At 51.9% G+C, this 14,308-nt stretch overlaps 4 protein-coding genes across 4 annotated transcripts; all 4 read left to right on the plus strand.

The window, feature by feature from the left end:
* Nucleotides 1–463: 463 nt before the first annotated feature.
* EDD37DRAFT_603536 (uncharacterized protein) lies at nt 464–3,295 on the plus strand (the record flags this gene model as incomplete). The annotated part of the gene is made up of 1 exon (XM_062814658.1): nt 464–3,295. One exon carries the CDS (start codon nt 464–466, stop codon nt 3,293–3,295), a length of 2,832 nt encoding a protein of 943 aa, XP_062674501.1.
* A 1,092-nt stretch (nt 3,296–4,387) lies between these two features.
* On the plus strand, nt 4,388–4,825 carry EDD37DRAFT_603537 (uncharacterized protein; the record flags this gene model as incomplete). The annotated part of the gene is made up of 1 exon (XM_062814659.1): nt 4,388–4,825. One exon carries the CDS (start codon nt 4,388–4,390, stop codon nt 4,823–4,825), a length of 438 nt encoding a protein of 145 aa, XP_062674502.1.
* A 1,773-nt stretch (nt 4,826–6,598) lies between these two features.
* EDD37DRAFT_14221 (tyrosine-protein phosphatase) lies at nt 6,599–9,394 on the plus strand. The gene is made up of 2 exons (XM_062809574.1): nt 6,599–6,688; nt 6,842–9,394. The coding sequence occupies exon 2, from the start codon at nt 6,987–6,989 to the stop codon at nt 9,237–9,239; it is 2,253 nt and encodes a 750-aa protein (XP_062674503.1). The 5' UTR covers nt 6,599–6,688; nt 6,842–6,986; the 3' UTR covers nt 9,240–9,394.
* A 383-nt stretch (nt 9,395–9,777) lies between these two features.
* On the plus strand, nt 9,778–13,242 carry EDD37DRAFT_584971 (protein phosphatase). The gene is made up of 3 exons (XM_062814443.1): nt 9,778–9,985; nt 10,050–10,535; nt 10,592–13,242. The coding sequence occupies exons 1-3, from the start codon at nt 9,953–9,955 to the stop codon at nt 12,866–12,868; spliced, it is 2,796 nt and encodes a 931-aa protein (XP_062674504.1). The 5' UTR covers nt 9,778–9,952; the 3' UTR covers nt 12,869–13,242.
* The last annotated feature ends 1,066 nt before the right edge of the window (nt 13,243–14,308 follow it).

Below are 14,308 nucleotides of genomic sequence, written 5' to 3' on the forward strand. Positions count from 1 at the left end.
CGAGTAACGTTGAAGTTGCTTCTTTTTGACGAGTCGAATCGTTCAACATGTTAACCCTCCCCTCTTCATGAGTTTCGATGCTTGAAGCCGGAGGGGTCACAGGAAACGAGCAGCACACCGTCCGGGGAACATCATACCCGGCCACAGGGCGTATATGGCTGTGGGCATCACATTTCTTCCCGAGCTTTTTAGTTGCTAAGGACGGGAGGAGAAGCAGATCACACAGACCAGAACCACATCAGCCATTAGTGGATTAATTATGAGGATGAAGGATCCATAACGCAATGTAGACTTCATTCTCTGCGTCCTCGTAGTCGAAGCATTGAGGATACTATCGTGTACTCGACCTTTTGAACAAGAGGAGTATAGGTGTACTGGTCGCCTTTGGAAGCCAATACCTCACCATTGGCAAGCGAGAAGTGACTAGCAAGGGGTCGTGGTCCTGAGTGTTTAGCCACTGCACATGGAAGACACGTCGAGGATCTGGTCTTCACCTCCATCTCCGAATCGCGTCCTCCCACATCCCATCTCAGCGGCCAACAGGACTGTTTTCCCATACTATTCTTTTCCATACTCAGCCTCGGACCGGCATGATCCTGCTGCTTACACGTCGGATGCATTGCCAACGCGTTCGGGCGACCCGCATCGCTACAACGTGCGCATCATCGATAGCCATCCGCCTGTCAAAGACGGTTTGACATCCTGGCGTCCACCACTCCGGAAAAAGCCCAAATTGATCACGACGGCCCTCGACGTCAGAACGCAGGAAAATTCACTGAACACTGGCATGTCAAAGTCGCCAGCCATCACCAAAGTCTCCAGCGTACCTTCCTCGAACAACACCCTCGGCGCCCTCAGTCCTCTCCCTATCACGAACGTTGTCAGCCAGCCTCCGACACCCCTGCAACGCACCGACTCTCTTCCGTTACAACGATCTCCCTCGCACAAAAGGCCTCCTGAGTCGCACAGCAGTCACGGCGTTGAAACAACCTGCGGACCGCCTCCTTCGTACAGCACTCAAAGAACTCGATCCGAGGATAAAATAAGACATCTTTACCTGGAGCCTGGTCAGAAAGGAACAAGCAGTAACACACACGACGCGTCTTCGAATAGATTCAATGACCCGATACAAGATTTCCAACGACTACCTAACCAGACTGCGCCCTTAGAGCACGAAACTTCCCTTCCCTCGAGTACCGAGTCGTCGGCAGACGAGGCCAACACTGTGGAGGCCTCCAGCCCCGAAACTGCAGACACGACTCCGGATACACAGAGTTCAAATAGCTTGCACTCGCCCACCGTGGGAAAACTGCCAGCCATGGCCTCGAGTCGCATCTACGCGGAACAGGAAAGCCCAGATGACGATAGAAACTTGTCATTGCCTACCGACGAGGAGAGTAAGGGCTCAAGTAGCGATGAGCGGAAGAGCGAGGATTTGTTCTTGAATATCGCAAAGACAGACGCCTCGCAAGTCGGTCAGCCACCTTCGCGAATAGACAAAAGACGATCTCGGATTTCTCTACCCTTCTTTTCCGGTGCTCGACCAGCTACGAGTTACACCAAATCATCGCCTGTTCAGGACAGATTTGATACGGCGAGTGTATCTGGCCGCTCAGAGGCTTTGAGATACTACAGCAAGCGGGCATCACTTGGTGGGCATGTGCCTGGAGCGTTGTCACGCGCATATACGCAAGACACAATACACACGCTACGAGCCGGAGATGCTGGTCTCCAGCAAGACAGTCGAAGTATTCGCAATGGCGATCTGCCTCGAGCAGCGCTTTCAAGACGCTACTCAAATACAAATACGAACAATCCTGCCGAAACTGCTCGACATTCGCAGCGACCGAGTACAACCCGCAACAGTCGCTTAGTGTCAGAAGCTGGCTTCACCGAACGAACAAGACCGCCGTTGGAACATAATGCAACCGAGTCCACGATCTCTACGACTGCTCCTTCGACTATTTTTGACGAATTGGACGATCTGAAGTCGAGGATCCGCAAATTAGAGCTGACTGGAAAGCTTCCGCCGTCCTCTGCTGCGGCAATGGCTACATCTGATAGACCGAAGACTGCAACAACAGCAGCAACGACTCTCTCATCCTCTCCGAGACACAAGCCGGCAACTGTCCAACTGCAGTCCGCCATTGAAGGCATTCCATCCACAATTCATCCTAATTTACACGAGGCTCTCGGCACTGCCAAAGCAGTGGTCAGTAATGATCTCTACCAGAAATTGCAGGCTACTGCGCATGATGCCTTGCAGCTCTCCGTGATGATGAGCCCCGAAGGGTATACTGGCAGTACTGTTGGTGGATCCTCGTTATCCGAACGGCAGGTCCGTAGGCGCACGGAAAGCATGTGCAGAAGTCTCACAGAGCTGGTTATTGCGATGCTCGCTGACAGCAAACAAGCACCATCATCTGCCGCTCGACCGGTCAGTAGAGATGCTTACGCTTCGTCCTCCGTAGGTCTGCGCAGTCGTCGGTACAGCAACGAGACCAGTGATCGTCCTCCAGTGAGCTCAAGAGTGCAGTCACGGCTTGATAACCGACGAACCAGCATTGGGCTTGGTACCACGTTCAGCACACATGTGGCGACGCCTGGAAGCGGTCAGGAGTCGTCGCCCACGGCTTTGCCGCAAATTCAGACAACGTCTTCGTCCAGATTAGGGCGCACATCCACGTTGACGCGCAAACGCAGAATACCAGGACAATTAGATGGGACTACTGATGAAGAGGTTGCTAGTCCTTCGGCGCGGCCCTTGAGTCGAGCCATGACCGAGCTGGGCACGCACCGGCTCCTGGTCAGAGACCCAGCCGCATATTCCAGAGATTACACCGCTCAACACCCACTGCCACAACACCCGAGGCATTCGCCACATGAGCCAAGCAATGCGACCAGGAGCTCCATGCCTTCGAATGTGAGCACGAATTTTGTATCACGACGTAAACACACGTCGCCAGCCAGCAATATGGGCACGCACGAACGGACACCAGTGACGCCAAAAGAACATTGGGGTCGGATCTCGATCATTCCTGCTGCCACGTCCAGTCCTATCGAAGCAACTCCCGAGAGTCAGGGGTCATTACGTCCGTCCAACTCACGAAGAAGCATGGGATTCGCGAGCAGAATCAGCAGTGTCAGCAGTCGATTACGAGCAGTCAAGGCAGAGCGCAATAATGTGAACATGAGAGATAGTATGGAGTCACCTAGAGACATTGCACCATCGGACCAAGAATTGGATAATATGGCGTTTGGTAGGCAAGATTCAGGACAAAGCTCGGGTTCGTGATGACGCCAATCCCAGCAGCCCTTGTATCATATGTATGTGTATACAACTTGTGAGTCATTAGGAGGACATTGGATTGAGACATCCTCCCGAAGAGTAGTACTCGCAGGTGTTGACGCGAAAAGGAGACTTGCCGACACGTACGGAGTCGTCTGGACTGGACCAAAATATACAGAAAAAGCGGTCTCGCACGCGTGTCCGTGTCCGATGATGTGTATGGTGTTGAGGTCTTCACGCTTGTCCTCCTTTTTTATGTGTTCCCTACATGCTGAATGCTGATTAGTAGATGACGGGCCATGGCGGCTGTCTGCGGTGATTTGATGCCATATTCCTCGTAAAAGTCCCCTTATGGCGCCAGAGGCCTAAACCACGTGCTGTCGAAATTTTCCACATCAAGAGGCCAACACTGCGTCTTGTCCTTCTCCACCATCCAGTTATGCATCTACATCATTCCACCGCAAGCATCCGGAGGATTCCAATGACTAACAACCACGCAAGTCGTTGCGGAATCACGCATTTTCTGTGGTCCGCGGCTGGCATATTTGCCAGTCTTGCCAGGTGTGTGTTGCCCTGCCTAGTTGTGCCAGGTGGGAACACTCCAGGAAGACGCCATCTGCCATCATGTTTGGGCAATAAGAGCAATGAGCACCTTAACCCGCAGTGAGTACCTTAACTTTATTCGCCCCGTGCGATGTCGCCATCACCAATAGAGATGGCATGTGTGTTTCCCTGCCCTTACCCTTCTGCCACGATATAAGCAATCGAGATTCCCACAGTGCCTTCGAAATATCCTGCTCATACAAGGAACCGTTGTACACGTAAGACCGGGAGGACGCGTGCACGACCGAATCAGAGGTCACAGCACAATCCGAAACATCACTGACATCAAAGGGAACCTCTGCTTATGTACCTCTGGGTGCACAACTGAGCACGACCAGGTTACGACATTCTCATCATCGAAAGAATACATAAAATCACGCAACCTCTGTGTGACTCAGAGTTCAACGTTCTCGACACATCAACTTCGTCTTCGACTGCTCATTCGGTCGTTGTCCAAGCCTCAATCCTTCCAGACAAAGCCATCGTCCATCGTCCATGCCTTCGTACGACAAACAAGTCTCCGAACCTGCTGCTTATAGCCCCCGGTCCGTGGATTCAGACTCCGGTCGATCATCCGCCGAGCGGAAGTACTCCTATATGTCCACCAAGTCATCCGCACCCGTGTCTCCTGGGCTGGCTCCCAAAGTCCAACTGGTGCCCTATGCCCGGACAGCCAGTTTTGATATATCTTTCTCGGATGTGGAGAGGGAGTTGATGAACAAGGCCAACTTCGACTCCCTGGACCTGTCGTCACAGGACTTCGACTTTGAGGATATCTTCACGTACGACAAGCCTCAGAAGAAGCTGACCAAGGTGGTCGAGGTGTCGAGTCCTACCCGAGATTATCGAGATTGGTCAAATTTCTCCTTCAGTCATTACTCCGCCGCCGTCAATGCTCGGAACAAAGTGAACAAGCAGAGGACGGGTATTTGAGAGTTATACGTCAAGAACAGGGCTGACGCACGGAAATATTGAAGAGGACGGGGCACTCGCAACGAAAGCATAGCGGACACGGCGCATAGTGGATAATTCATGGGTTTCCTTCTCTGTTCATCTTCACATCTTCTCTCCACATTCACGACATCGCCATGGCCAGGCGAAGCGGGATTTTTCCAGTACATAAGGGTTCAGCCTCGCGGTATCATCATCATCATCATCATCATCACCATCGTTTCGACACTGGGCCGCATCATAATTTAGGGGGATTTGGGCAAGGCGTACCACAGGTCATGCGTTGAGGATGACACCTCGCACCTCCAACAAAAGTTCCGGCGTTCAATGTGCGGGTACGGCCTACTGCGAGCCGAGTGATGGATGACTTATTCTTGGATACCTTTTTGATGGATGGAAGGATCCCTCAGTCACAGTACAGCAGTTGCCAGGGGCTTCCTACTGCAGACAGTTCACAATACTTGATACCACTCAGCCCTTTTATGGGCAATGAATAACATTTTTGTCGGTCAGAAATTGTGCGTCTTGTGGTTTCATGTGACATTGTGCCAGACAAGTGTAATCATGGTGAGAATGCCAGAGGAGACGATATGTGTTCATCTTAACAGATCTCACCCACCCATGAACTCGGAGGAACCGAAGATGTGTAATAAGGTAGTGTGGTGTACGAAAACGCTTGTGGCTGGGAACATGGCTTGATTGTTCTTCTGGGCTGTCCGTCCGTGGGCGGCCAGAAGTCTTTATTTGACTGCCTGTGCCTTGAGTGGCGCACGGACTGACGTGTCGACTTGGTGTAGCAATCTGAAACGCGATCCAATTTGGGGGCACTTTCCCATTCATCTCTGACATGCTGATCTGCATGTACAGGTAATCTTGTATAAGCAGGAAAATGGTCAAGTCGACCGTACTCAGATATCGACTTCAGTTTTTGTCATCTGCAACAGTCAGCATTGCATTGATGATATGGCTGAAAGGAAATGGTGGTAGTGGTTGGGTTCGTCTGATGGTCTGGTCCATGGCCGCCTCGGGCCCAGTCCCCGTCGATCTGGTGGATGGATGCGCGCGGCAAATTTGTCCTTGTCCAGCGTTGAAGGCTTATTTATAGCAGCATTGGCATGGTTTCAGAATCGGTAGGCGACTTCAGGCCTGTCACCAATCGCATCCCACAGATGAAGCCCCCCAGAAAGGCCCAGCAACCAATACCACCCCCAGGCACTTGCACTTCTGTCAAAGCGCCCAAGGGGAGGCCCAGGGAGGGAGACGCTGCGAAGGAACATTGATCCATTATTTGCACTCCTACTACTTACTCAATTTCTCTATTCTGTTACACGCAGAGTCCAGTCCAGGATACACCTGGACACTGGCACACACCGTCTTTGCTTTCATACTGTATTCCCTCTGGCGCTCTTCTCATTGCGCAATATCCCGCGCCTCTCGATCCATTTTCATTTGACCCTAAGAGCCCACTCCGCATTCCCACTCGAATCCCTCGAGCCTGCAAACCAGACCTTACCTTCATCTGCGCTGCCACCGCCGCGACCGACTCTTCTCTACGACTTCTCCTACTAGACACGATATAGAGTTCATACTCCAGCCTGTGCGCAAGCTCTCGCAAGAGCAGGGTACCCTTCGCATCGAATTCGATATTCCAAAATCCGTGTTACCTCGCAATACTCCAGTGGTGGAGCATTGGGTCGGACGAAAGCCTCAGGCGACTTTACTGCGCCGCACCTTGGATACGCGCCATAACTTATCTGAAACTGCGAGAGGAGCCCCTCGAGCAGGCATCACCTCGTCTTTGTCGCATGCGCTGCGGCATCTCTGTTCTGGTTTGTTTTGATCTTGGTGCGTGGATTCCGAGACCTCTTTTCCTTTGTCCTCCCACTCGCAACGCCTTGGATGTGCTCCATGGCGACAGGCGTGCAATCGTCCTGTATCGCAAGCCAGAACAATGCTGCCTCAATCAAGAAGTACTGCTGACACACATCGGCGCAAAAGATCCTTTGACGTTGTCAACGAAAACCCGCACCTGACTGCCTTGCAACGCCCGCGCCGCCATGATCACACGGCCTCAGCCTCGTCGATAGATCGCCTCCGCCCCGATTCCAACAAGAGACGACCTCCGCTGATCAAATACTCGAGTATGCCGATCGGGGTCGGCGCGATCATGTCTACACCTTTCCCATCTCTGATGTCAATTGTTGGGGAGAGCGACGGGCGCATTACGAAGGATATGGACGAGATTCCCATGCCAGATTCGATACAAAGCGATACACAGATACTAGTCACAGACGCCAAACCTCCCTCTAGAACACTGCAGCCACCTACACAGTCCTTACACCATCGAGACAGTGTCACCTCGATAACGACTGCCTCGACTGAATCATCACCTACAACTACAAATTCCACCTTTGACTCCCCACTGTTGTCAGACCCTTCACCGTCCTCTTCACCAGAATCCGCGACATCTCTTCCTTCGACATCACCTTTCAGGAACATAATGGCATCTCATGCTGAGGTCTTGCCTTCAGACCGACAACAACAAAATTCCAAACCTTTTGAAACCTCAACCGACAACTCAGCGGAGCCGACGGGCCCTATCGAGTCTCCCAAGAATCTCAAGAATCTTTCACTTAACATCAATGCCGTAGTCCTACCTCGTCCGGCGACAGGGAAAGGTCTCGAGATCTCGCATGCTTTCTCTGCTCCCACCTCACCGTTGAAAGATACTCCCAGAACAGGACGAAGGAAGCCCGCCAACCTCACCATCAGAACCCCTGGCTTCCAGCAGCTGTCGTTTCCTCGAGCACTGGATGTGCCTCCAACACCCAGCTCGAGACCATCATTGCACCACATGCAGTCTTCACCCGCTCTCGCTGCGCTAGCATCTCCCGCCAAACCTCCTCCACAAGGGTTATTCCTTCGTTTGCCCCCAAATGGAGATTTGCACTCCGGATCTGGCTCTGATTCTAGCAGTTCGAGTCATTCTGCTAACGGCGCACTTCCGGAATTGAAAGAGGAAGACGAGTTTCGCCCACAGAGGTCACAAGAGACACAGGAGAAAGGGTATCCTAAAGGCCCTGTGCTGATATATGACAGCGGTGTGTACTTGTATCTCGAGCCGACTGCTGAAGAGGCCAGTAATTTTGATACTGTCATCAACGTGGCCAAGGAAATCAAAACGCCATTTGAAACTATCATTGTGGAACCGGCGGTGTCAGAACCACAAACTGCCATCTCGGAAATGTCTTTCAAGTCTGCTTGGGAGTGGCCACGAGCAGGGGAGACGCCAACACCCACCACACCGAAGCCCGGCGATTTCAATCAGAAGAAACAACCCGAGTACCTGCATATACCTTGGGATCATAACTCCGAGATATTAGAGGATCTATACTCATTATGTCGGATCATCGATGAACGAGTCCAGGCCGGCAAAAAGGTCCTGATACACTGTCAGCTGGGTGTGTCCCGATCAGCTTCGTTGGTGATTGCTTATGGCCTGTACAAGGGCTACCAACCTGATTTTCATTCCATGTACATGAGTGTCAAGCAGAGGAGCCAATGGGTTGGACCCAACATGAGTCTGATCTATCAGTTGACGGACTTCCGGTCAAAGGTGGTCAAAGGCGTCTATGCTGAGAACTCTTACCTCCCTCCCCCAGCGTGGTGGAAGTCACAGGCATCAACGTCTCCTGTCATGGACACTCCAGTCGCCAAAAGACCTTTGCGGCAGCAATCTGCGCCGCAGCAAGAGACTTCTAGTGCTTTCACCGAATCGCGCAAACCCGAGTTAATACCTGGGATGAAGGATGAGATGCAGCCTTGGCTCCACAAGATCCTGCCTCCAGTGCCTCTGTTCCCGAAGGAGGATCAAGCCGATACCCTGGCTACACCTGTGAAGTTGAAGGGTATTCTAGGAGGCATTGCACAGCAAGATACTGAGCAGGAAGCACAATCAGAGTTGCGGCCCACCACTGAATCGACCAGTGCTTCTCGAAGTGTGTCTCCCAGACCGCTTCCATTCCGCGAACGCTTTGATATGCCATCAAGTGTTCAGCCGACATCTGTTCCATCAAAGCCTACAAATCTCGGCATTCTGACCAGCTCACCACGAATGGACCTTGCCATGCACGATGTACCGGAAACTCCATCACTTTTTTCGCCACGAGCCACGGAATTCATGGCTTCGCCTTTCGGCATTACCACTGCAGGAGATCTCGCTGTACCCAGCCTCAAATCAAAGCCCTCGAAGGGTCTACTTGTTCCTCTCCAGCGGGTGATGGATCCGCCATCCGACCCGACAGACGATCAGATACCCACGAGGATTGATCCAAGAAGCCCTCATCAACAGGGGGAAGCTCCAGAAATATTGAGAAACATTGATGACTTTTTATAAGACGACCCTATGGGTAGTAGCGAGCATGGAACTTGGAATAATGTCTGAATGAAATGGACATTGAAGCATTTCTTGGGAATACAGCATGGCGTTCTGGGAAGAAGAATTATGTTTATGGAAGTGCATTGCATGAATCTGCTGTGACCAGGAAAAATGGAACATGAACAGTCGACTTGACTTGTATCAATAGTCATGAATGGATGTGCTTGGTGGGCGATGACATACAGGACTGGCTCGAAATGAAACGGGCTTGTGTGCACATTGGTGGAACGGGCTGAGAATTAGCTGCCATATTGTGTAAGGACGATAGATGGACAGACGGGCCAGCCATTGTCTTAGTATAGCTGACATTGTCTCTGGCTCGCTCCAAGACAAGAGTAAATCAATCCTCACACGTATCTTCTTGAATAATGGCATAAGTGCTGACATGGACCGGACAAGTATGAAGAAAGGCCGGACAAGGCTGCACTAGTACCTGTAAGACATTGGCAACTGCGGCGTTTTCGGTCTGACGTAGATTTGAACTGACAACCAAATCATCCCACTTGGCCTTTGATACCCACTACAGTCTCATCTTTCGCACTTCTTATACCATACAAACACTGTCTCAACCTGTCGTTGAATGAAGTGGTCTCTTTCTTGACCGACGTTAGTCATGATCTAGCTTCGCGTGAGAAAGTGGCGTGTGTTTTGAGATCACAAGTCACCGCTCAATGGCGGCGATGGAGCGTACGCGTATCGCGAAGGTGAGTTGGGTGTTAACACAACGCCGAGACGTTGCTAGACAGAATACTAACAGGGGACTGTCAGGTTGATAATGTCACACTCTCGCGTCGCGGCGAACACGTTACAGGTACACTTCATCTCACGCCTCACCATCTCATCTTCGTCCACAATCCTCCCGCAGACGACGAGAACAGCAAGCCAGTCCGTCCGCGCGAGCTATGGATAACATACCCTATCATTCAACTATGTACTCTCCGTCCAACCCCTGCCGCATCTCGTCAACCCAGCTCTATTCGTCTACGCTGTCGCGATTTCACCTTTGTCTGCTTCTACTTCAGCGACGACCGGAAGGCGAGGGACATGTATGACAGCATCAAGGCTTGGACTTGTAAATTGAGCGGGATTGAAAAGCTGTATGCGTTTTCGTACCAGCCACAAGGGCCGGAAAAAGATGTCTCTCCAAAGGGATGGGCGTTGTATGACCCAATGCGGGAATGGCGGAGGATGGGGATCGGCGACCTTAGCAAGAAGCAGCAGTGGAGGATATCAACCATAAACCAGGATTACTCGGTGAGTTGGCCTCGGTCAGTGCTTGGAAAACGGGAAAAAGGCTGACTAGTTGACAGTTTTCGCCGACATATCCTGCTCTGTTGCCGGTGCCTGCTTCGATTTCAGATGCGACGCTGAACTACGCCAAAAGCTACCGGTCGAGAGCCCGGATACCGGTGTTGACGTACCTCCACCCGGTCAACGACTGTTCAATCTCTCGTTCGTCGCAGCCTCTCGTAGGAGTGCGAGGAAATCGAAGCATTCAGGATGAGAAACTTTTGGCGGCGATCTTCGATACCACCAGGGCCGAACGGCCTTTGTCAGCATTCATCTCTCCACCGCCAGAACGAGAAGACTCAGGATCGAGCAAAGACACGAACATGTCCAACCTTGCGTCGTCATTAGAAAGTGACGTTCAAAGCACCGACCCAGAAGCGCTCGAAGATGCCGTCATATCGAAAATGCGAGGCGACGACGAGCTGTCACAGTCGCAAGATTCCAACGAGAAACCGGCCATGGTATACGGCGCTCAGCAACGGAACATGATTGTCGACGCACGACCTTCTATCAACGCCTTGGCAAATCATGCCACGGGCATGGGATCCGAGGATATGAGTAACTACAAGTTCGCCACCAAGGTGTACCTTGGAATTGACAACATTCACGTTATGCGAGATAGTCTTGGAAAGGTCATCGAAGCACTCAAAGACTCGGATTTGACGCCGTTAGGCCCAAATCGAGAGCTACTAGCCAAGAGCGACTGGCTCAAACATATCGCCAACGTTCTTGATGGAGTGGGTTTGATTGCTCGACAGGTCGGACTTCAACACAGCCATGTCCTGATCCATTGTAGCGATGGATGGGACAGGACAAGCCAATTGTCAGCTTTGAGTCAACTTTGTCTCGATCCCTACTACAGAACGATGGAAGGCTTCATCGTGCTCGTCGAAAAAGACTGGCTTAGTTTCGGACACATGTTTAAGCACCGGTCCGGATTTCTGAGCTCGGAGAAGTGGTTCCACATCGAAAACGAGCGGATCAGTAGGGGCACTGGTGAAGACGTGGAAGGAAAAGATGGCGCCATGTCCGGAGCTCAAAAGGCGTTTGAGAATGCCTTCTTGAGCGCCAAGGGCTTCTTCTCGAATGCTAAACACAATGACAGCCGAGAGTCGATCAATGTCGAGTCCGACGCCGATGCAACTGGCAACAACTATGACTCTGAATCCCAGGTGGCACGGCGGATAGTCTCCGGCAATCCCAAGAAGGAGAAGGAGAAGATGATTACAAAGGTCAAAGAGACCGCCCCGATTTTTCACCAATTCCTCGACGCGACGTACCAGCTTCTGCACCAGCATCCCACCCGTTTTGAGTTCACGGAGAGGTTTCTACGACGTTTACTGTATCATTTGTATTCGTGCCAGTACGGGACGTTCCTGCTGGACAGCGAAAAGGAGCGGAAAGAAGCGAGGTTGAGTGACCGCACGAAAAGTGTCTGGGATTACTTCCAGTCGCGGCAGAAGGAGTTTCTCAATCCGAAGTACGACCCGGTCGTGGATGATAATGTCCGGGGAAAAGAGAGATTGATATTTCCCAGGACAGTGGAGGTGCGGTGGTGGAACGAATTATTTGGACGGACTGATGATGAGATGAATGGCAGGTCCAAAGCTCAGGTTAATGGTGTGAGTGATGGTGAGACCGAGTTGTGGACGTCCGTTGGGTCGCAGTCGCAGTCGCAGTCGCAGTCGCAGTCGCAGTCGCAGTCCGGAACCGGATCTGGCCAGGCCTCGATGCCAGTGTCTAGAGCTAGAACGCCGGTGCTTGTGGGCGTCGAAACTCACGAAGCGACCGTGGGATTGACGTCGCCTGGAAAATCGCACGAGCAGGACTCTGCTACGATGGGAACGCCTGTGACGCTCGTCCTAAGTGGCAGTCCTGGTAAGGATCCTCAATGGCCAACGGAACAGATGGCTAGGATCAAAACGTCCCAGCCGATACTAGCGCAGTTCGACAGACGCGGTGATACGATGCCGATAGATCTGAAGCCAGAGCTGCCTCCGGAGCGTTCAGAAGACGGCGCAGAGACTGCAAAAGCTGGCAATGCTGAGGCAGACGCTGCAGATGACCCAATGACGCAGACTACTCCGAACGGCAACGACGCAGTCCACGACGTCCCTCGAGATGAACCACACGAAATCAACGAGACAGAGGCTACACCACAAGATGATATGCAAGCGTGGGCCGATGACCTCGATCCACTTGGGATAGGTGAAGTTAAGGACCACGTATCTCAGTCGAAACGGGCGCAAACCGCGATGGAGAGGAGGCGCGAGCAGATGGAACTGTTGATGAAGTGAAGCGAACTGAACTGAGCTTGGAAGATGGGATGATACGAAATGTACGAGAAGGAGATTCCGCCTTACTGCATGCCATTCATCCCATGGATGGCTCGAGTATTTCAAGGCTAGACCCCTAGGTCCGGGTCGGGGTGTCAATATCACCTTGCAGCACACCCATCTTGTCTGCGTTGATCACGATGTTATGAATACTGGATTTGGGTCCAATCCCTGGGATGCAGCTTGCAAGATGCAGCTGTGAAATGATAGCTAGAGCTTGGACAGCGAGCGCCACCGGCACTGAGGATGTGCACCAAAGAGACATTGAAAAAACTTTAGTCCGCTGTGATATCTGCTTTCTTTGCTTGCATTGCTTCGACTCGAGGAAACTTAACAGGTGTGTAAAGGGCAGGCTTCGGTACGGATACGTACCGCTCGCAAATGATCCGCCACAGCCTCGTAGATACGAGTACGTAGTTCGCCTCCTCGTGTCTTATGTTTCTCGATATGACGAGACTTACCTAGATTGTTTGCAGAAGCATCGCATAGCAGTATGCCGAGAGGTGCAAGGTTCAGTGTTTGCCACTTCGGAGAATGAAAGTCCAAGCTGTCCTTGCTGGTGTGCGCATTGGATAAGGCTGTGCACTGCGGTGGCCACAAGTACCCTCGCGCTTCTGGTCGATTTAGGTTATAGTTTTCCCACTTGAACCTGGAGCCATGAGGCTGGGATGCCGAGCACTTTTGTTACATGTGGTCCCGAACAACCCCTGATACCAGCGGAGATCCAACCCAGGGAATGGCGGGGGGAAATTCATATGTTGCGGAGCAAGGGTATCAAAGAGGAAAAGAGGCAATGGCGCTGGTTGCCTATGCCGCCCCTCCACCATCCCCGGGGCGAATGTCTGCATGAATGGTTTCGTCTCGACCAATTGAAAGCCACAAGGGAAGCCACAAGGGAATATACCGATATGGCAATGAAAAAGAAAGCAACATCAGACCTTTCGTCATTCGTGGACAAATGGTGGTGGCGATTTGGAGAGAAAAACTTTGAAAAGGAGATATGATCCGTATGATGTGAGGGATCGTCTTCCAACGCGCGGTGCCTGAGGGACTAAATATTTGGCTGGTTGTCCAAAGTACAGCCAACCATGGTAGCTAATTGTGCGAGTCGTGCCGAAAGAAGGATGTGTGGAACCAGGGTCCTTGTCACGACTGAAAGGTCATGGATCGTGTGCAGATGAAACCTATGGAGATGTCCCGTGCGAGGTGCATATTGACTTTTTGTTTCCATTCGTTAACATCAGGAATCCCACGGATAGTGATTGAGATCCGCCATCCATTGGGACTGGCATTGCCCCTTGGTGATAGATTGTACTCGGAGAACTTCTCGAACCGATCTACATTGTCTGCCTGGCTCCTTGAAGAGGCACAAAAGGGCCGCGTAGGGATGCATGGTATGGA

This window comes from Exophiala viscosa (genome assembly GCF_022695815.1).
Source record: "Exophiala viscosa unplaced genomic scaffold EDD37scaffold_1, whole genome shotgun sequence".
Taxonomy (NCBI): domain Eukaryota; kingdom Fungi; phylum Ascomycota; class Eurotiomycetes; order Chaetothyriales; family Herpotrichiellaceae; genus Exophiala; species Exophiala viscosa.

Excerpts from the sequence above, each read along its gene's own strand:
- EDD37DRAFT_14221 (XM_062809574.1), top strand. The coding sequence starts at position 6,987 with ATGCCGATCGGGGTCGGCGCGATCATGTCTACACCTTTCCCATCTCTG.
- EDD37DRAFT_584971 (XM_062814443.1), top strand. The coding sequence starts at position 9,953 with ATGGCGGCGATGGAGCGTACGCGTATCGCGAAG. Across the intron at positions 9,986-10,049 it reads AGCGTACGCGTATCGCGAAG|GTTGATAATGTCACACTCTC; the intron begins GTGAGTTGGGTG and ends GGGGACTGTCAG. Across the intron at positions 10,536-10,591 it reads CCATAAACCAGGATTACTCG|TTTTCGCCGACATATCCTGC; the intron begins GTGAGTTGGCCT and ends ACTAGTTGACAG.